This window comes from Poecilia formosa, unplaced genomic scaffold (genome assembly GCF_000485575.1).
Source record: "Poecilia formosa unplaced genomic scaffold, Poecilia_formosa-5.1.2 Scaffold370, whole genome shotgun sequence".
NCBI classification, from domain to species: Eukaryota; Metazoa; Chordata; class Actinopteri; order Cyprinodontiformes; family Poeciliidae; genus Poecilia; species Poecilia formosa.
The window spans coordinates 485,154-508,128 of NW_006800309.1; the positions used below are offsets into that span (position 1 = coordinate 485,154).

The following is a 22,975-nucleotide window of genomic DNA, read 5'->3' on the forward strand; positions in this document are numbered from 1 at the left end:
AGACTTTAAGTGTGTATCTTCTTTAGAGATGTGACTTAAAGATGTTTTGATATGCATTTCTTTTTATGCATATCAAACGTGCATTTTAATCAGCGGTTCTCAAGTTTGTTGTATGACTACAACCTCATCTTGACAGACAACGGTGTGCTGCAAAAATTATTTTGACCTTTCTGTTTACCGTGTTAATGTCTTTTATTACGTCCTTCAAATACCTGGCACTCTGCCAATGGATAAGAATTTTTGCTGGGATTTTTTTGTGTGTAATAGCTAAATTCATTTGAATGTTTCGCTTTCCATAATACGCATGGATTTGTTAATTTTTTTATCTTAATTTTTTTCCGGCTTTGTGTGTTCTTCTCACAACGGTGGCGACAGAGCTTCAGAAATGCGATTCGCCTCGTCTTTCAATGCATCCCATTATCTGGGCGGGGAGAGGGGGAGAGAGATAGTGACCATAGCCACCACATTGCTTCCCTCTTCTCAGACACAGTTGCTCCGAAGCAGGAACCGGTTGGTTTGTGCTATCCGCGCAAAGAAATCCTAAAGAAATGAGAGGACAACAACAAATCGGAGTAGTTTGAAAATCTGCTTCCCAAACTGGGGTTTTTGTTTAGCATTTTTGCAGCTTTCAGGCTCATCTTCCTCCGCGTCGTCCTGTTGCTCTGCAAGCTCTCATTGTAGGAGGAGGACTGGTCTCCCTTTTGTGTTGCTCTGCGGCTGTTTATTCAACTTCTGCCTCCCTAATTCGGCATAGAGGAGGTGGTTTATTTCAGCTTTTCATTGTGTCGCCCTAAACGGAATGAATGACAAAAACAAAGGAGGTTGATGTCCATAACTGTCCGACTCACCTCTCCTTCGCCTCGCCAAAGGAACGGAGACTTCATCTCCGGCAGAAGATGGAAAGCGGAGGCGGGACGGAGAGCTCGGACGGCGGCCAGGCGCAGCACGCGGTGCCCGGTCAGCCGCAGCAGCACCCCGGGGCTGAAACGGCGGCACAGCCCGCTCACACGGGCGGGAAGAAGAAGATAAACCGGGCACCGTCTCCGGCGAGACCGAAGGACGTGCCCGGTTGGTCGCTCACAAAGATCCGCGGAGGGATCGGGAGCACGACCCTGAGCGTCAAGCCCGGAGCTATCCATCTGGGCAGCCGCATTTCCAGGCGCAGCCCTGTGGGCAGCCTCGCTGGAAAGGACGGTAAAGCCGAGAGGGGCGGTGGTAAAACAGTGGGAAAATCTTCGCTGCTGTCCAAGACTTCGGCGTCCAAAGCGGCAAAAAGCAACGGCGGCCGGAGGAAGGTGTCGGACGCCAGCACAGGTTCCGACGACCTATCCAAAGACTCTGGGTGCGCCGCGGGGAAGCTCTCCCCGACAGACAGCAGCTCCGAGCTTTCGGACTGCGCCTCCGAGGAAAACAAACTCTCAGCGGATGCTGGGAGCAGCGACGCCGAGTCGAGGAGCAGCCGCGGCGCAGAGGGAGAGAAGCCGCTCGGGAGCAGAGCTGGTCAGCGAGCAGCCGCCAAGAACACCTGCTCCACCGCGGAGAAAGATGAAAAGGATCGGTTCTCTCTGAGCGTGGAGACCGGGGAGGATAGCATTTCCCCGGGCGAGGAGCGGTCGGCCACCTCGTTTGACAGCAGGGTGCCTGCCAGCACATCCCTGGCGTTCTCAGACCTCACGGAGGAGTTTACCGACGGCATGCATGAGGAGTACCTCAGGGAAATAGAAGAGCTGAGATCTGAAAATGATTACCTCAAAGTAAGGAACATTCATCTTCTGTGGTTCCCTTAAACGCACGGACCGTATTAACTAACACGCATCACTGTCAGACATAAATATTAAAAATCGCGTCATTTTACAATTAATAACTCGGTAGGTTTTGCTGTTTTTCACTTCATGCAGCGCACCTTAAGCTGCTGACATTTCTTTGGTTCGTTCTGACTTTTTTTTCCCATGTCAAGATTGTTTTGGGAACCCCTCTCTGCGCATGATCTGTGAAGGATCGTTGTGACTAGACGTTAACAAAAGACCAAACAGATATGCTTTCCACCTCTTAAAGTGGAAGGAATGTAAATAATTTCAATAGTTGCATCTTGGGTTTGAAGGAGATTCTGCTTCATTGAATTACATTGCAAGTTGTTGTTGTTGGTAGTAGTGGCCATATTTCATTTTACACTGGTTTAGCTGGAAACAATACAGCAGCCTAATATAGGTTGTCAAATTTTGGTGCCACTCGATTACTTTCCTCTGTTCTCAAAGCCTCCCCTTTTCTATTGTATTGACCGAATTAATGGTGCATGCTTTTTGGTACTCTGAAATTGGATTTTCATAAATCCTGATCATCTAGCAAAAACACAGAGCAGCTATAAATTATAAATTGCAGCGACAACGTGTGACACTATCCAACCCAGATCTGAGCTTTGACTTTCAGGATGAATCGAACCCAACAGTAAGCCTCCCATTCATCCTGGGAGTTTGCTTTTTCCCCTGAGCTTCATTGATTCATATTTTGATATCGGAACTTGCCCAGGAGGCGTTCTGCAGCGCCTCTGCAAATCAGAGGCCCTTACAGTCAAATGTCTTTGACTGTTTGCACTGACAAATAACAATAGCACTTCTGTTCAGAATGAGGCACTAAACACACTGCATGTAGTGAAAAACACACAATTGTAGGAAGAGATACAAGAAGGTGGTTTGTTCTTGTATTACAGGGTTTTCTGTCATTTACATTTGGGATTTTTGTTTTTCCTCTCTGAGAACACAAAAATTGCTTTGAGTTGCTGATGAGAAAAACTGCAACATTTTTCCTTCTGTTTAGAAAAAAGACTTAAATCGGTGCACTATTGGCACCTATGAGGCTACTCTGAAAACTGTCCATCTTTGAACAAAATCCTTTGGTCTGATGGACCCAAAAGTAATTTGAATGGCAGCTTGTGCAGGTTGAAAAGTTTGATTGTGATTTGTATTTATTTACATATTAGAGACCTTAGACACAATAGCCTTGGAAGAACAGCCTAAAGTATCTGGGCTTACATTAAACGATACAGTTTAGTGCCAGTAGTCCATCTTTCAGGCACAATCTCTTTGGGAAACCTGTATTTAACTGATCCATTTTACACAAACACTGCGCTGTTGTTACTGCTGAAGAGTGACAGCCAGCATATTAAGTGAAATTGTTACAGTAGAACTAGCCTGACAATGTTATCAGTTTAAAAAATAAAAAATAAAAAAATAAAAAACTGTTTCAGGTCTCAGAGATTGCCTGTAGACAGCAGTGAAAAGCAGCACAATTGAATCTACTGGTCAAGCCTACCTTGAGATTGACTGATTAAGGGAAAGATCAATTGGGGAGCATGTCCCGAAGCTCTCGCAACGTCTGACCAGACAAGCCAGTAATTGTCAGAGATTGATTGGAAGCGATGACTGATCAGGAACACTTGCCTCTGTGTGTTTCTGGTTCTTTATGCCCAGGTAGTTCTAAACGGACTAATTGGTAATGCAAAGGTGTTAATTAAATTCTTAAGACATTCATCTCGTCTTAGTGTTAAAGTTAGGAAAAAAAAGTAAAAATGTCACCTTTTACATCCATTGCTATAATAGTAAAATGATCCATATTCTCTGAATGTGGTACTGGACAGACTACTTGCCTCCTAACACAGACATTTCTTTGCAATTTTTATTTGTGCAAGTGGAACACTAAAGCATAATGACACTCCTGCGTTTCTCTCTTACTTAAAGCTACTCTTTGCGTCCTCTGAGTGCCGTTTTTCTCTGGCAGACTGCAGATTGAATATAGGCCATCGTGATTCAGAGCTACCTCTTTAGACCACAGCAAACACTCCTGGGAGGGCCTGCAGTCAAGTTAATCTGTCATTGCAGCTGTGAGGAACACCTGCAAAGATCTAAACAACAAACTGTTTAAACGTCAGATTAACAGACTGGAGCTAAATCCTTATTCTAAATCTTATTCGTGACTACCTTCTTTCCTTTAAGCCTCAGTTGATGTTCATTGTCACCGTTTGATCTGGACTCTGCCTCTGTATTACTGCCTGAGCTTGTAGTGCTGCCTCTCTTTCACTGTTGATTAGCCTATAAATATCAGTCAACTTAAAAATCTTTTACGTCTGCAGCGTGTCAAAAATACTACTTGCTGCACACACTTTACAATGCCTTGCTATTTAGACCACACTTGGTGCAGTGTGTGTGGCAGGCAAACAACAGTTTCATTGTTTCTCCACATTTGGCTCTGTTTCTACTCTTTTCAAGTGTTTTTCCTTCCGCTTGAAGTTAAAGAGAAACCTTTCTGGGCTGTTTAAGTGTTACTGTATGAGTATGTCTTTGCTACTCGTAGCTATCCCGCTGATTTGAAAAGTATTTTTCCCCAGCGTTGACTTAATTTTTGAGGAATGTCTATCCTGTGACTACAGTTTCAGATCCAAGACGAGCATCAGTTTCCTTGTACATACAGGAAACGGGTTTGAATTAGTGTGATTGCACCATTACATCGTTTGACACCGGGAGATTTTATTTTAACTTCCTGGTAGGTAGGATTTTTTTTTGTACTTGCTGTGACATGATTTATATGGATACTCTCAAATATTCTTATTGTCCACTTTGGGTAAATATGCCTTTTGGTTAAAAACTAAAATATAACAGGAATAAACTGCATCAGCAGTGTTGATGACACTTATTTAGTTTTTTTTTTTTTCCAGGGGTCACAGCCTGAAATATTTCACAACAGATAACATGGCCAGTTGATCTAACAAAGGGAACATGCAGACAATGCGAAGATTGAAGCATGCTATGTTTGTCAGTATAAATTAAATCATTATTTATGAAATTATAAAAAAATCATAACTTCAAATAAAAAATACAGCGATGTCTAATAGTTTGACCAGGTTCATAGAGACATGGAAGTAGGCGTTGGTGAATTGACCCAAAGACTTTGGGTAAATGTCACAGATTATTTTAACTCCAATGGTTCTTGTTTGAACAGCTAAAGGCACAAAAGAGCAATTTCTTGGTTTCCTGAGTCATTGGTTATCATGAACATAATCCTATACTTGATTGAATAAATCTATTGGTTATATATTACCTAAAACTTGACATGAATGTGATTAAAAAAATCTTGGTTTTTAACCTGACATCTGAATTTGTGACAGGTTAACTCAACACTACAGCAGACGAACGCTAGCTTAACAGAGCACAGGCAGGCTGGCTCTGTTTGAAGAAAATACCTCCTTGTCCACTATAACTACTAAGCAAACAGGACAGAAAGTGGCTTTAAGGTTAATAAATGCTGCTCCGAATATTTCCCCACCTCAACAAAAAAAAACATATTTTTTTTGGCTACATTGCATTTTGTAGTAAGCTAAGCTAGCAGCTCTTCTGCTGCAGTCTTGTGTTACACAGACGCATTAGAACGTAAATAAAAAAGAAACCCTTTACTAATGTTCTTAAATCATTTTATTTATAATTTAAGTCTAATAAAACTGTTTAGGTTAGTATCAGAGAATGAATATCCACAAGTTAGCTTATAATCTGGAAATTGGCACCAAAATATACATTTCACTTTGCTTAGAATAACATTGACTTTTTGCCATTTCCTGCATTTTATTTTTACCCTGCAAGCAGCATAAAGAACTTGCATGTTAAATTATGTGTACAGCAGCAAGGAGTTGCCTAAATTATCTTCAGTCCCTCTGTCATGGGACAAATGGTTCCTGCCTTCCTCATTTTTAAACCATGTATCACTTGTCGCAAATACTTTTAACAGGACACTAAATCATTTGTCATATCAAGAAATCTGAATGATACTCTTGCAACCTGAGAATGTTATGGAAAAGAAAAAAACAAACTTTTAACATAAAATACAGAGAGCCTTGCTCAAGCATTCACATTTATTGCTTTTTTTCACATTTGTCATGTTACAGCACCAAACCGCAGAGTATTTACAGGGGATTTATGTGATATTTCCAACAAAATATAAATAATTTGAATGAGGAAGAAAAATGATACATGGCTGAAACAAAAAAAAAAATAAATAAAAGTGTGGTGTGCATTTGTATTCAACCTTTCTGAGTCATTCACCTTATGCTGCAGTTGCAGCTTCAGGTTTTTGAGGGATTTGTTTCCACCAGCAGATTAAAAAAACCAGCATGCAAAAATGGCAATGCTCAAGTCTTGCCACAGACAGTATCTGTTTGATTTTGGTCTTTTGACTTGAACTGGGTCTTGCTAACACATTAGTCTAACCCTTCTAATTGAATCCCTTGTTTATACTGTTGTCTTTCTGGAATGTGAACCTCTGTCTCCGTCTCAAGTCTATGTTGCCTCCAACAGTTTTTCTCCCTGAATTTATCTACAACTGATTTTACATGAACTCTGACCGTCTGCCATATCCCATTGCAAGTGACACATTTTAAAGCTGCAATGGTGTATTCAAGGTGGGGTGTTAGGTGGCCCTAAGTGGCAAAAGTTTGAATTTGACTTTCTTTTAAAAATGATTCTCCCCTCTCTCCAATCCAACCTGAGCTTGGTATTTCTACTCCAGAGATACCATGGGCTTCTTGGCTGCTTCTCTGAGGAATGACCTTCTTACCTGGTCTGCCATTTTCTTGTAGGCTTGCAGTATTGCCCCCATGTTTTCACTTGCTGATGGAGTAAACCCTGCTCTGTGAGATGTTTGTTTGCAACAAAGCTGAGAGGCCTCCAGAGAACAGCTGTATTTAAAAAGAGATGAAATGACACACAGATGGACTCTGTTCGATAGCTGAGGGATTTCAGCTATTGAAATGGCTAAAATCTATTTCAATAGTGAAAAAACCCCCAAAATTTTTCACTTTGTTTTATATAGGGGTATCAGAGTTAAAGGGCCCACCACGATGCACGCCACCGCTTTCAAACGATTCCTTTTTTTATGACATTGTCCTTCCCCGTGTGCTTCTTTGTGTTGGTGTATTAAATAATTGTCAAAACAAATATTAAACTCTGAGGCTTTAACATGACCAAATAAAAGCAAGAGATGTGATTACAGCATGATTTCAAATATTAAAGTGTCTGACTCTTAAACATGACAGCTGATTGGTTGATTTTTTTCTCCTGACTGGCTGTGTGCTCACATGACAGAGACAATCTTCCCTTTTCTTTCTCAGTTAGCGGTGAAAAGCAGGTCAGTGGAACAAGCTCTCTCTAAGTCTCTTGCCACGATAACTTGTGATTCCCTGGTTTCATGTCCTCACTTTCTCCCCTCCCTCTGTCATGTTTCATCATCTTTATGTACAATTGGTCTGCAAGCATAGAGAGGGATTTGTTTTACCCATTTCCAAATTTCTCTTCAGCTAGGATTTTTTTTAAATCTTCATCTTTGGAGATTTATCCTTATTTTGGTGCTCTAGCCCTCTTAAATCCCCATATTTTTCAGTTTCTTCTTTTATCTTGTTTCTCCTCTCATTTTTTTTATTTCCTCCATTTCCCCCCTCTTTCCTCTTGCAATCGACCCTCTGCTCCCTGGATTGCACATTTGTACTTGTGGTCCTTGGAGAACAAATTGCTTCCTACTGAAGTCAAGAGTTTCATCAACAACGGGTTGCTTACAAGACACTGTGCTGCATTATAATCCGAAATACTACACTGTGGTGTTTTATTGTCTATTAAAACTATACACATTAACAATAAAAACGGCACAGTGGTGGAGTGATGAACTGTAGGATTTCATAAATTCAAACCTCTTTAAAAATCCACGTCTTGTTTTTGCCAAAAGGTTCTGAAATACATTCACTGCTCCCAAATATAGCTGATAAGCTTAACTGCTGCTGTACTAAATATAAGTAAGTACCTTTGAACAAGGGATTAGATTGAAAATGTGATCAAAGAGGAAGAAACGCAGCAAGGAAAGCATAAATGAATATGCTCAAGGCTCAGTTGTGCCTTATGTGATGTCACCAGAGGTCATCTTGTTTTAGGGAAGGTGGAGTTCACAGATAAACATCAAAACCATCCTATCGACCACAAACTATATTATCATCGAGACCGATCAATGTTCAAAAAACGTACAGGCAGTAGCTTTAATCGTTAGCAGTTCCACGCTCATAGGAGTATTTTGTTGCTGCAGTGACACATGCGAACCCTACCTACTGCTGAACCCGCTTCGACTCATTACATATTCCACGCACACATCGCGACACATCCCCAGAGCTTGTTGTTGCTACAGTAGCAGCTCTGCAGAAGCTGACCCACATTATTCACTATAGTAAAATTGTGTCAGCACTACTACAACTACCACTACTACTGGTGCTGCTGCATCCCATTCCCGTTTCCTACCATCCTCACTCATGTACGTACATGCGGAGATTTTAGCAAACACACGCTGCTCGTCTTGGAGTCACGCTACTGTGTCACACACATCCTGCTGTCACATCAAGCCTCTTCCCATGGATGATAGTTTCATTACTCACACCCACGCTGCTATGAGAGCTGCACCCCGAAATATGATTCAGAAGGATGATGCAATTCATGTTTCTGGGTTGAAATGAATCACTGATTACTATTTGTTGAAAATGAGAGGTAGTAGATAGTAACATTCGTGAAGGTAATGTGCAGCAGATCTCTTTGCAATGTTTTTGTCACATTCTTCATGGTGTCCAAGAATTAAGGTTTTTTGTGTGTGTGTGTGATTCACATTTCATGTCCTGAAAGCTTTTGATATATAAAGGCAGATATAGACAGATATAGGTTTATTTCCGGTGAGAACATCTTGCAATAACTTTTGTTTATGTAACTCTATTTTCTGATGACCCTTCCAGCTGCTGCAGCAGACAGTTGAGTCTGTAATTATTAGGTAATTATTAGGCAGTTATTAGACTAATGAAGAGAAGTTGAAGTGGCTGACAACGAGCTGACCAAAGAGATTATGTTGATAACAAGGTCAATGGGATGATATTTCCCTCGCCGTGGTGATAAGAGGCTTCAATAGCTCTTCATAAATGTTGAAGGATTCCCTTTATGTCCATATAATGTTTTCACCTTTTAACTGCGGTCCACTCTTGGGGAGTAAATTACCGTCAAATATGCCGTTATCACAATATGACTTGAATTGTAATGAAAACATGTGTTACTTTCTTAACTCCTCCCTTTTTTTTCTTTTTGAACCGTCTCCAGGACGAGATGGAGGAGCTGAGGTCTGAGATGCTGGAAATGAGGGACATGTACATGGAGGACGATGTTTACCAGCTGCAGGAACTGCGCCAACAGCTGGAGCAGGTAAGAACAAGCCAGAGCCGATCTTGACAAAGGAAAGTGCTGCTGCATGTTTCAAAGCAGGCAAGCAAGAAAAGGTTTATCAGTCATCTGCTTTTGATGCTTTTGTGCAAGACCAGTCCGAGGTTGGATTAGCAAAATGATCTCCAGGCTTCCCTTCAAAGCAACGTGAGCCTTTAATTTCGCAATGCTTAAACATCTAATTGCACCAGAGTGTTCTTGCACATAACCATCTCACATTTCTTCCTTAAGTCTTGCAATGTTAGCTATAGAGGAATTTTTTTGGCTGCTTTCTCGTGGCCAAATGCAAGGGGTGGCATTAGTAACTATTGTTATTGTTATTGAGCTCAAAATAAGCTGCCTATTATAGATGGCTATCACAATGTCCAGTGATTTTTATTTAGTTTACAACAGACACCTTTGTAGTCTGGACTCAGGGGGGTTCAAGAAAATCTGGACAAAACTGCTGGAAAAATTTTTTCTTTTTTTTTTTTTAAAAAAACCTAAAAGTTCATTTGTTTAGAGCTGCTTTTGATAAAATAAAGAACTGAAACATGATAAATTGTCTTGTGTTTTTCAACCTGCCATCCCTTTCCTTTACTTTGCCACTGCAATGTCATTGTTTTTTTTGTTTTTCGGTATATTTTCCTTCTAATCGTGTAAAGCACTTTGAATTGCCCTGCTACTGAAAATGTGCTATGCAAATGAATTGCCTTGTTTTGCCTACAGTACCTTCATAATGGTTTCACTGGCTAAACCCTGTATTGGCTTTATGAGCTCAGGATTCAGGCCACTTTCTTAACCACTAGTCCCTCTCTGCTGCTATTTTTGCTCTATCTTCCATCTATTACCTTTGTTTTGTGTTTCAATTCTTACATTTTAATCCATTCCAAAGGAATTAAATGCTACTTTGTTCTAAGTGTTTTCTGGTCATGTGTTGCATTGACTGCAGCAGGAACAGGGACGGTTTAGACACAAGACATGTGACGTCATGTCTTTCTCCCTTTAGGCAAACAAAACCTGCCGCATCCTGCAGTACCGACTGAGAAAGGCAGAGCGGCGCTCTCTGCGCGTAGCCCAAACGGGCCAGGTGGATGGAGAATTGATAAGGACATTGGAGCAAGATGTAAAAGTAAGTGTTAAAATCAGCAACATTTTGTATAGCAGTTGCCGCAAAATGATTTTGAATGAATGAGAAATGCAATCTCAGTGTAGCTTGAAGTTTACTAGAAATTTATTAGCTGGCTTCATAACTGCTAGTCTTGGTTCTGCTGTCAAAGAATTTGCCGGTGTTGAAACTTTGACATTTACTTACTATTTTAATGTCAACATTCAAGATTCTATTTATATATTTCAGCTCTATTCAATAAAAATCAGTATTTGTTTTTGTTCACCAAAGGTAAATGGTTTGGGTCAGATGGTTAAAAAACAGAACCATCTGGGTTTTCCAACAGAACAATGATTCTTTGATGGCTTCACTCATGAATATGGGCTTCTGGATTTGGAGCATTGTTCAGCTGTATACCAACTAGAGATAAGAGTTCTCCCCCCGGGGATAATCCTTATTTCAGATTCTGAAATATGACCAGCATAATGCTATCATAAGTCTGTGTGTGTGTGTGTGTGTGTGTGTGTGTGTGTGTGTGTGTCACTGGACTGTCGCCAGATTTTGCTTCAGGGAAAAAGGGCAACTTTCCTCTCATTTATTTCAGTTATGCTCACAGAAACGTAGAAATGCCTCATCAGGACTCTGAGCTGACCTCATGATAGAGATGAGTGGCACAGTGCCTCCAGAAACCTTTCAGAGCAGATTCATTTCAGACAGACACAGATACGGTTAAAGCAAGCGACCTTCAGAGCATGTGCAAATAATCTACAGTCATCCCAGTCACTTCAGGAATTCCTGATAAAAGCCTTTTCAACGTAAACACTAAGTGAACACAGGGTGGGTCAGAGCTCCCCCTGGTCAGTAGTTGCTCTTTGTTAAATTTCCAACGTTCCTCCGACATTTTTAACGTCAAGGAGGACACAATGAGGTCTTTATCCACTCCGAGAGCGAGAGAGTGCACGAGTGTGAGGCCGTCGTATCGTTCTAAGGGGTTTCCGCCCGCTGCCGCGGTCTGTCTCTCAGCTGCTGTCTCACCATCTGGTTGTTTTTGGAAGGACGGGAAGGAAAAAGACGAGTTAATATCCGGTGTTTGTGGACTGAAAGGGGAGGGGGCAAAACTCTGTCTCAGTTTGAAAATTCAAACCGGCCAATCAGAAGGAGAGGATGAAAATAGAGGGAAAATGAAAACGAGGAGTTTTTAAATTGAAATGGAAAATGGGGAACGGATTTCTGAATAGAGCCAGCCTATGTTTTTAAATTAATGATTGCTCTGTTTAAATGTGTACAGAAAGCGTGACGTGAATAAAAACAAGACTTTGAAGACGAGATTTTAAGAGGTATGTCAGGATTTTTGAAGGGAGACTCTGTTAATCGTTAATAATTTACTTGCAGTTGGTAGCACTTGTCATGTCTGCGCTGAATGGTTAATTACAGAGAAACTGTCGATTATTTACACAGAAAACATCATTGGTGCCACAGCACCAATGATGTTCCTGTGTAAAACACACACCAAGAACAAAATATATAAACCATCTGAACAGAACCCTGAACAAAATGACTGAACTATCGCTTTAAGCAAATTCTGCATCTGTTGTCTGTATTACCGAATATAAAACAGGAAACTGGAATAAAGTGTCTTCTGGGAGGGAATGCTGACCTCTCTGCATCTTTCTCACAACACATGGTCGCTTGTGGCTCCCTGGCAGCAGAGACTCAAGCCGGTCAAGTTACACCACGCTGTTCAGTGTGTGTGGGTGTAGAAGTGCATTAAGCCTTTGCTAATCTTCTCTTATTGTTGCTCATGTTTATTCTAAAAGCTTTATCACTTATAAAAGCTTTATCTTTACAAAAACAGATGCTCTCCCTCTGACCTTACCGTGACTCAGCTGTCTTGAAAAAGCTCTTAATAGTAGTGAGAATATAGGATTTCATGAAATAAGCAGGTGAGCATGTGTTGATCAGTGTACCAACTCTTAAAGTGAACTAATTCTGATTTACTAACTAAAATATATTTCACAAATGCAAATGTCTTTTGGGGTTTTCTGTTAAGTGGGAAAGAGCCAAACTAGCCATCTGTCTGCAGCACACCCTCTTATCAGAACATGTTTTTTTTTTATTATCTGGAACAGAAGCTACAACAGTATGGCAACAAAAATCCCAACCTTTAGGAAATATAACTTTCTCTGGTGTAAAAGTACACAGTGATCATGGGATAAAATCAGTAGAGATTAACTAATCGGGTTCGACTGGTTGTGATTGTGTTTTATTCTAAGAAATGACAACGCACATAAGAGAGAATATCCTGCAGGTTATTTGATAGTAGTAGTAAAAACCTACAAAACATAATACAGTTTTAATATTATTTCCATTTATGCATTAAGACACTTTTCAATAGCATTTATAATATTCTTATGAAACTGTAACATTTGAATAAGGCACTCACTGTTTGTTGATGTGTTTATTGATCTAAAAATGATGGGAGTTTTCAGTTTTGATACATTTTACATCCAAGTAAAAAATATGATATTTCAGTATTGAAACTAAATAGCTGAAATTTTAAAGAAAATGCTAATAATTTAATGGGATTTCAGGTTAAGGAGGTGGGTGGAGTCTGCAAATAGCAGGAACCTGGATAAATGTTTGTGTTTGATAACATCCCCATCCTTGCTGGAAATAAATATGTACGTTGGAGGCACTCAGTGTTTCGCAGCTCTTAGTCCAGGCTGACCTTAAGTTGCTCCACGGTTCCTGAGCTGCTTTACAAGAGTAAGTGGCTTAAACACTGCTGCTGCTTCAGGTTCCAGATTTGATGACTCGCCAACATGCAAATGCAAACAAATCGACAAATGCGCACATGCAAACTCTTCGCTCTCGCCGAACTTCTTGCTTTCTCCGAACTTTTTTTGCTCTCATTTTATTTGTCTTCCTTCCCACTTCTGTCTATGACTTAAGTGCTGAGTGCTGGATGATACAGAAAGATTAGTGTCACATGGATGTTTTGTGACAAGGAACGAGGATCACATGCTCCAACTTGTGTCAGTTTAGCCGTCTTGTGTGTGTGTCTTGCATGCACATGACTTGGAGACACACTGTTTGTGTGTCTGTGTGAAATGGAAACTAGTCAGTGTGGTGTAGCACCATCACATTCTCCATGAGAACATCTAACATCATTTCCTGTCCCACTCACAAACCGCTCTCATTCCCACAGGCTGCAAACATCTGGACACACACACACACACACACACACAAGCACAGAAGGAAATGTTTGTTGGGAGCCTAATGAAGCCAACAAAGCATTACTTCACTTAAGGGGATGATGTTATCAGGGATCTCTACTAGATCTTTTCTGCCTGAAAACAAATAGATTCTTTGAAACAAACTTTTTTATTGTTTTTACATAAAACAGATATGTCATCTCTTTTGCTTTGCCTTCTTTTTTCTTACCAGAATATCAGACTAGGATTGTTGGATTATCACAATGTAAAATGTTAAAACCTGACACACAAAACCATGCAGCCAAATAAACGTTCTTTTCTAGTAACGATCACAAAAATTACAAACAGTAACATCATGTTAATCTCTGTAAAACCAGTTTGTAGTTGGCGAGTCAGCAGCCATTGAGACTTAAATGAAATTAGAACGGACTGACATGTTGTGCTTTCCTGTGTGGCAAAACAGTAGACAATATATCTCTTAATATGTTTTATGAAAGTATTCACATCGGAATACTTTCAATGTGAAAGTATTCATTTGAACAGTTCATAGTTCAACTGTGAACAGTGAACAGTTCACTAAAAGTCCAGTTTCTAAGCAACATAAAAAAAAACAGTTTTAAAACAATCTTTGCTTCCCGAATTAACTACGTAGAACATGGTGGAGGTGTGCTGGAGATTCCTTTAGTTTGACAACATTAGTTCACAATTGATTCAGACTGCAGGAGAGCGAGAGAGAGCAAGACGTCAAGCAGGCAGAAGCAAGGCTGAAAGTATTACATCACGGTTTCTCTGTTTCATTCTTTTGAGCTCTCCATCTTTGTCTGTTCACAATAAATAAAACTAATTGCTATGATAAGGGAACCTTTAAAAGGCAGCCTTCAAATCGTTTTGTGGTGTCGGCAGGTGCGTCTCTAACCGAGAGTTTTTCATGTCGTTGCTCTCTTGAAATTAAACTACTGCATTTGCGGGGACACTAATAGTGAGAAGTTTCAGGACTTTGATTTAAGAAGCTATACAGTAAAAAGTCCTAACACTACAAAAGCCAAAGGCAGTTTGAAGGTATGGAAATTTCATTTAAAACAAACAAACAAACAAACAAACAAAAAAAACGCTCACTTGCCATACTTGCACTGCATAACTTTCCTAAAAATCATTACATGAGGGAAGCAGCAACATCCATCTGAACAAGCCTGCATCCTTTCCTCATCACCATATGCTCTGCTGCGTGTGCCAATGAGAGGCGTGGAGCTAAAACTGGACTCGGTGCAGTTGGTTTACTGAATGAGGTCAGGTAAGTTGCTCCTCATGTACGTTTTTCCATCTATGCATGAACTTCGCACTGATCCCCCCCTCTGCTGTTGCACCATGTGTCATAATGCATACGGTTCCAGTTACCATTCCCGTCTCATTCTTTACTTCCCTGCAGACTGCAGAGGAACAACAGCAACTCTTGTTTGTCTGTGTATATCTCTGTGACATTAATGCTTTAAGGCATCCATTTGGTTGCTTCTTTATTACAGTCTCAGGACAATGAAACATGTAATTAGAATGTTTTCAGTGCTGCCATAATCCCATAAAGTTCTAAATGGTTTAAAGTGCTAGATAAAGATGTCCAGACTAGCATGCAATTAGTGTGTTCTAAGCTTTGACTTTGTTTTCTTTTTTTCCCTGTTTTCTTAAATTGAATCTCCAAGATTGGGAAACTGCGACAACCTACGGACCTTACCAGAAGCTATTCAGACTTTTAAGTGGAAACGGGTGTTTTGGTCAGACGATGTCGAGATTGTTCTAACACCAACATTTTAAGGCGGAGGAATATGTGAATCAGTATGTGGGAAGAAGAAACCAATGTTCACCAATTCCAAAATTAAACATCCGTGATGACCAGCTCCCTCCACAGACCCAGATCTAATTGAAAACCTGTGAAGTAAAGAGAGCCTAAGACAGGACTCACTCTTTTTTTTTAATTTGTTTGTTTCGAGATCATCCACAAAGGAAGGCATTTTACACTTCTTTACCAGAGTGTGTCCATAAAGTGTAAGGCGGCACGTGAATGCAGAGATGTGTTGATGGAATCAAAAGGATCTCTGTTGATAGTGGAGGTGAGATCACGCATTCCACCAGCCAAACAAAGTGCCAGTGACGGTGAGAATCCATCACATTCCTACACCCTCTGCCGCCTCGCTCCCTGTTGCTCTCCGGCTCTTTCGTCCTCTCTCTGGAGACGCACCATCACAGGCTGAACTGGAACAGCTGTCACGCCACGGCTCCCTCCTACTCTCTCGCTCATATGCTTTTATATATAGACATGAAGCGCGCCATGGGTGATGTAATATCCTCTAAGTGGGCACTTAGAGACCATGATATTGTGCGGCTGTTTCTAAGGGTCAAGCAGCATCGACGCTTGGCATTAAAGCATGCGGAGCCGAATTGGTCGTGTTGGTAGCCACCTGCGAAAATCACTCAGTCGTGGAAATTTTGTCATATCTGAGAGTAATGTTTTATTTTACTTCTGTAGGCTAGTTACTATAAAGTTACACTGATTTTAGAATAAAGTAAATTGTGAATTCGGGGAATTAGAAAAAATATCTCATCTGATTTAGCAGACTTTTTGTTTTCTGGAGATGCTTTTTATTTGTTTTATTTCATCAGGAGTGTTTACTTGTCTGCTGTACAGCAGCCGGCTTGTAATTTGTGAAAAAAAAAAAGTATTATCTTCTCTTTAAATGAAGCTGGATATTTACATCCACTTTCTAAAAAGACAAAAAACATATTTTCCTCACTGCTTAACATTACATGAGTGTAAATGTTTCCCATTTTTAGGACGGTTAGTACTACCAAAAAATCTTTGTAATTGCGAAGTAACTTAATAATCACAGAGAGTTTTTGCTACAGCTTTGTCTAGATTGAGAAAAAAATCACATACATTTATTATTTGTTAGGACATTTTCTGAATTTTTTTTCACAAGCTTCTACAGGTTTGCTAAAAATTTGTTCCATTCCTTCAGACAGAACAGATGTGACAGAGATTTGTCTTCCTTGCTCACACACATAATTTAGTAAATGGAAATAGTTTTGGTTGTCCTGATCTCTATAGGAAATGTTTATCCTGACTTTACATATAGAGGTTAGAGTTGGGTATATGTCCTTTATACTGTACCTGTAAAACAAGATGGAGTTCAGATTTAATAACCATGCTTGTTATCCAAACCAGTCGTTTTCTGTAGGTTTCTGCTGCGAGCTGATTCTGCAACCCTCTCTTTCCTCCATGCTAAACTGCAGGACTCAGCAATATACCAGGCTGTCTATTACATCACAAAGGACCATACTTTGTAAGCATATTTTATTGCTCTTTAGGAAAAAAAAAATCACTTACCTTCAAGGTTGGCTGAAAGATCTGAGATACTTTTCCATTTAGGTGGAGTCATCATTTCCCAACGTGAAGCCACAGTGATTTGTGACTTGGTAAAGAGCAAACTGAGCCACAGTGCTGAGCTAAATGAAAACACAAAGTGAACAATGAACAATGTCAGCTTTATGCACCGCTATGAATAATTATGTTTTATTTCACTTAATAACAGAATGGCTAAGGCACAGAAAATTACCTAACACACAAAAGAATCAGTAGAAACTAAACTTGGACAACTACAGAAAACCACATCAGCCTTAAATAACATTTCAAACTATTTTGCTCGATTGATTTTTCTGAGTACATTTCTCCACAGTGTTGTAGTAGATTATATTTATGTTGCTATATCCCAATAAGGTAAACAAGCCTTCTGCAAAGTTTGTCTGTTTCCACTTACATTTTTCAGAAAGTGTCATGCTTTTTTTTTTTTTTTTTTCTTTTTTTGCCTTTGTTGCTATAGGTAAGACAGCAGTTGTTGATATGGAGTTGACAGTCACATCCTGTAAGAAGTTTGAGCAAATTCAATCTAAGTAAATAAATAAATCCTTATAAATACATAAACAGGAACCTAGACATCTCTCCCATCTGCATATGTTGTACACAGCCATATATTACCGTACCGGCTCCGACCCAGCAGTGCATGAACTGTTTTGAGGTGAAACCTGGTATCTGTCATCAGTAACTTCATACTCAAGACTTTGAATCGAGACAAACAAATCAAAACTTTGAATCTGGATTTTTTAATTTTTTTTTTATTAGGCTTTAATTGAAACATTAATTAACCAACCAACCATGATCATAAATGACCTTGTGGATGTTTTGCTTAGGGAATAAGGCAGTGTGGTGACAGTAACTTCAATGTTAATGTCACATTGTCCACCTATCTGTGTAGAGCATGTATTGCTTTTCATGTAAGATTTTGTCTTCACAATTTTTATCAAGCATTTTGACAGGAATGATTCCTAAGGAAAAAGTTCTTGTCAAACTTTTATTTAAACAGTTTTCAAATAAAACTAATCAAATATCTTCATCTGTTCTCTTTTGGAGTCTTAAACCTATAATTGTACAAGGGTGCAAAAAAATCAAACATGCAGCGTAAAACACACACACAGCTGCTTTTTCTCCGTAACGGTCTGCAGTTTAACAAGTCTCCTTTGTGTAGATTTTGTCAGAGGGGTTTTACATGCAGCTGCTTTTGTGCGCTAAGTGTATGTATGTGTGCGTGCGTGTGTTTGCGTGTGTGTGTAGATGCAAGAATTACAGCTGGAACAAGACTCCAGTTGTTGACCGCAATCGAACGCACACAGTCACACACGCTTTCCATGAAAAATATCCTTTTGGTGACTCACTGAGTGACTGCAGTAGAATCATAAACATGAGGCTGTTTGTGCACTGGTTTGTGTGCGTGTGTGTGTGTGTGTGTGTGTGTGTGTATGCTTTGCATAATGCGTTGGTAAAGAAGCATTAGAGAAAGACTGACTTTCCCAGCTCCTTCTGTTTTTTTTTCTTCTCTTTGCTTCCCTCTAAGTGAGCTTTAATTACACTTAAAGTGCTGTTGCTAGGTACAAAATAATGGCTTCGATGGTGTGAAATTCTTTCCATTCTTTCCTTTAACATTGAAGAACAGTGAAGTATTTAGCAGCAGTGAAAGACCAACAAAGTGATGTTAAAGCAATAGGACACTATAGAAGAAGAGGATCAGAACTAAAGAGAACTGGCATGAACTCATGGCGCATTCGATTTGTAGTCGGAAGTCAAACTGTCTGAGCCCCAAACCAGGACAATTGATAGAAGACACAATAAAGTGGACGTTTTGCCTTGGAAAGCCAGAGGTCTTTGACCAGTTTTCAGAGTTAAAACAAATCATATGTGGCCGCCTGATGTCCCACTAGCCAGCAGTTTGTAACGGCTGTTGCCATTTTCCCTTGCTTTTCTTGACGAAATACCTTGCAAAAACATCATTCTTAGAGTTAAGTTAAAAATTCATGTACAAAAATGTCTGTTTATTGACAGCTTAGGAGTAAAATTAACGTTATCATTGTTGTTATAATCACCTTCATTGGTACAGATTGTATTTACAAAGGGGTTTGTAAGAACTCCGAGTTTACATAATGATATATAATCTTAGAGGTAATAAAACATAAAAAACAAGTGAAACTGCATGTATGTGTATTTACACAAAGAAAAGGACGAAAGAGGGAAAGCAGCTTGTGATATTGTAAACATGCTGATTCTGTTTCACAGCACAGTAGCTGACTACTCTGACTGTATGGTTGTTCATTGCATTCATCAGAGGCAGTCTGGGTCTGTAGCGGCTGGTTTTTGAAAATAGTGCTCTGTAGCGCCGATCTGAAGGTAGAAGTCTAATCAGTTTATATCCAGAATGCGTGTGGTCTGCACATATGTTTGCATACCTTAATATCAGTGTTCATTTCAGCAGTAGTAGAGTGTTTGGAGAAAGTATCTTTAGTGCTGCATCAGTGCAACTCTTGTAGAATACAAAAATGTCGCCTCACCTGTTCGTAACCCTTTACTTGTTAAGTTTGGACTTTTTAGGATTACATTTTACGAGATCAAGAAGATTTATGAGATCTCTATTAAATTCACTTTTTTTCTCAGCTTGGTACGGCTTTTCAAATGTCAGCAGTTTCAACATGGTGCTGGGTCTTTATGAACACCCATTACCACAGTTAAAAAGTTTGTGGTGCATTCAGTAGCTAAACAGCCAGATATTTTCCCAAATCAGCACACCATTGTTAAAGGAGCACTTTAACAATAGCATTAGTGCGTACTGTTGGGAATGTTATCTCTGTAAAGATGCACAACAACAATACACGTTTCAGATTACGTCTTCCCGGAGTAGAATGGCTGCATCTGAATAATACCGTGTAATAAATTGTTTTGGTCTAAAATATATTGGAATTCTGTAATAAGAAGATAAACCAGGAAATTATAGGAAATGAACTGGAACTGAACAAATAAGTCCAAGAAAAGACGTTGCAGCGGCGTATTATTGGAATATTTATATCTAACTTTACAACAGAGAGCCCTAAATAACTTTATCAAAATCCCCAGTGTGCAAACGCACAAAACGCACACTTATAAAACGACATGAATCGGAGCATGGTGGAGCCCAGGCAGGGTTTGCTTGGGTAAAATAGGAGTGGGCAGCACAAGGCCCATCATTGTGGGATTCAGCTGCAGACTGGCAACAATTCAAACAAACACACTGAGGGGCTGGCGTTATTGCAAACAGTTATGCCCAGGCACACAGGCAACTCTATAGAGAAAGAAAAAAACAACAACACAAACAAACAAATGTAGAGATATGATGCAGATTAGTGTCGACACAAAAAAGAACAAAGTCCCCGAAATGAAATATGGATTCATCTGAGTTTCTAATTGTTAGATAAATTCAGTGTGTGTAATCCGGAAACACTTGAGTTACTATTTAACCATGCCTGTTTGCCTCAAACAAACTCTCCGGTCTTGTGTTACGTTTTATGAGATGCATTATGTGGTTGGGGCCTGTGGGTCTGAATATTGACTGAAAACTCATCTCACAAACAGACGGCGGATAATGAATCAATCAGGCCTACACTGAGTTAGAGCACTGATCATTCCCATCTAGGTTTGTGTCATTTAGCAGACACTTTTTTTTATCAAAAGTAATTTACAAGTGTGGAGCAGCACTCAAGGTTTGGTCTGTGCAAATGTTTAAATTTTGTTTAATAAATGGAGTTTGAGTCCTTTTATGAGCCAATGAGTGACTTAATTAGCACACTCGGTTTCCTTTTGATTAGCTTCCAATGGGAGTCATTAAAGTTTCATGCATTCAAATCTAATACAGCATTCAGGTTTAAAAAGAAATAAATTTGGTTTTTAGATATGGTATTACACTGCAACATCAGAACACCATTAAATTTGGATCGGCTGGCAGCGCTGTTTGTGAGTGACCGTGTTGCTCTTGCTCATGTCACTCCTCTGGCTGAAACCATCTCAACAAGCAGGTGTAAGAAAGAAACCTTTGATTTCCTCACCAATAAATCTATTGTTTTTTGATCAAGTTTTGCCGAAAACAAAGGTCAGCCGGTGCTGTGCTTCCCATGAAATATTGCTGCAACCTGGAGAGACACTCCACTCCTCTGATTTACATATGCTGTGAGAACAAAGGAAGTGATGAAGTTTTAAAGGATGTAGCAGGATTTACAGGGGTATTTTTATTTTTTTTTAACAATAGACGCACTGGGTCTTATAAATATAAATCCAACTTCGGAATGAAGCACAATGAGATGAGATTTGATATATCCACAGAGAGTTCTGTGCCAGCTGTAAATTATCGCCCAGGATGTCAGGTTCAGTGATTTGCAGCAACAACCAATCCCCTTCCGGTTTTCTCACTCGTTGACGATACTCCCTGAAAACAATGACGACGTTTTCTTCTCCATAGTAGGCTGGAAGCTGTCGGTGGAGGTGCAGAAACCTGCCACTAATGTAGGGTTGCTCTACGGATTGGCAGATGTGACGTGAGAGGATTCATGGAAAAAAAAAAAAAAGCTGTTGAGTACGAAGGCGGCACTGGCATCAGAATTTCTTTCAACTCAAATGAGGTTTCTCAAATTTAGCTTGGCCCAGTGATTCGATGACCTGTTTCTAACAGGTTTGACTAATGTGGCTGGAATGAAATGGGGTGATTTCTTGTCTTATTCTGCCATTAAAAAAAAAAAATAAAAAAATCACTTATGTAATTTACTATGAGTAGCTGAAGTAATAATTAATTCATTTGTTAATGGACTGAGATAATTTAGTACTCCAGACACATGTGAAAGTCATTCTCCAAAAAACATAAAATAAAAATGTCCTTCTCGCTTGAATGTTTTGTATGTAACCAGATGACAGGGTGGCGTATGAAGGTGCCATTTAGGCGGTCCTGGTATAAATGCTACAATGTCTAATTGTTCTCTTTTAGGTGGTTATATTTGGCACATTGTTCACGGTTTGCTTTCTCACTGGTTCGTTTTGTTTAACCAAATGCAGTTGAAAATAGAGTCGAAGCCGCTGCGATGTGATTTACTGTCGCATCGGCTCGTGTGCGGTTATCCGACCGTGGTTTGAACTTCTCAGCCTGTTATGTGACTGTTGCGGGTTTGGCTTACATGACGGCACAAAAAAAAAATTAGATGGAACAATTACATCTGAGCGAGAGCTGTGCTGCAGACATAAAGTGGTTGACTTTAGTTTCACTCTTTGACTTTTCAAACTTTTAATGAAGAGCCGCCCCTGGGAGAACACAATCAGACTTTCATGAGATCAATTTATGTATGAAATATCAGAGCCCTCCTGAGTGCTCTAGGCGTAGATTAGATAANGAAGCCAACAAAGCATTACTTCACTTAAGGGGATGATGTTATCAGGGATCTCTACTAGATCTTTTCTGCCTGAAAACAAATAGATTCTTTGAAACAAACTTTTTTATTGTTTTTACATAAAACAGATATGTCATCTCTTTTGCTTTGCCTTTTTTTTTCTTACCAGAATATCAGACTAAGATTTTTGGATTATCACAATGTAAAATGTTAAAACCTGACACACAAAACCATGCAGCCAAATAAACTTTCTTTTCTAATAACAATCACAAAAATTACAAACAGTAACATCATGTTAATCTCTGTAAAACCAGTTTGTAGTTGGCGAGTCAGCAGCCATTGAGACTTAAATGAAATTAGAACGGACTGACATGTTGTGCTTTCCTGTGTGGCAAAACAGTAGACAATATATCTCTTAATATGTTTTATGAAAGTATTCACATCGGAATACTTTCAATGTGAAAGTATTCAGTTGAACAGTTCATAGTTCAACTGTGAACAGTGAACAGTTCACTAAAAGTCCAGTTTCTAAGCAACATAAAAAAAAACAGTTTTAAAACAATCTTTGCTTCCCGAATTAACTACGTAGAACATGGTGGAGGTGTGCTGGAGATTCCTTTAGT

At 39.6% G+C, this 22,975-nt stretch overlaps 1 protein-coding gene across 1 annotated transcript in view; it reads left to right on the top strand.

Annotated features, from left to right (window-relative positions):
* Nucleotides 1–226: 226 nt before the first annotated feature.
* LOC103154011 (microtubule cross-linking factor 1-like) overlaps nt 227–22,975 on the top strand; it is a 32,669-nt gene continuing 9,920 nt past the window's right edge. Inside the window, exons 1-3 of the mRNA XM_007575140.2 lie at nt 227–1,754; nt 9,156–9,257; nt 10,264–10,386. Of these exons, the coding sequence (XP_007575202.1) occupies nt 804–1,754; nt 9,156–9,257; nt 10,264–10,386 (1,176 nt within the window). The 5' untranslated portion in view covers nt 227–803. The remainder of the gene's footprint in view (nt 1,755–9,155; nt 9,258–10,263; nt 10,387–22,975) is intronic.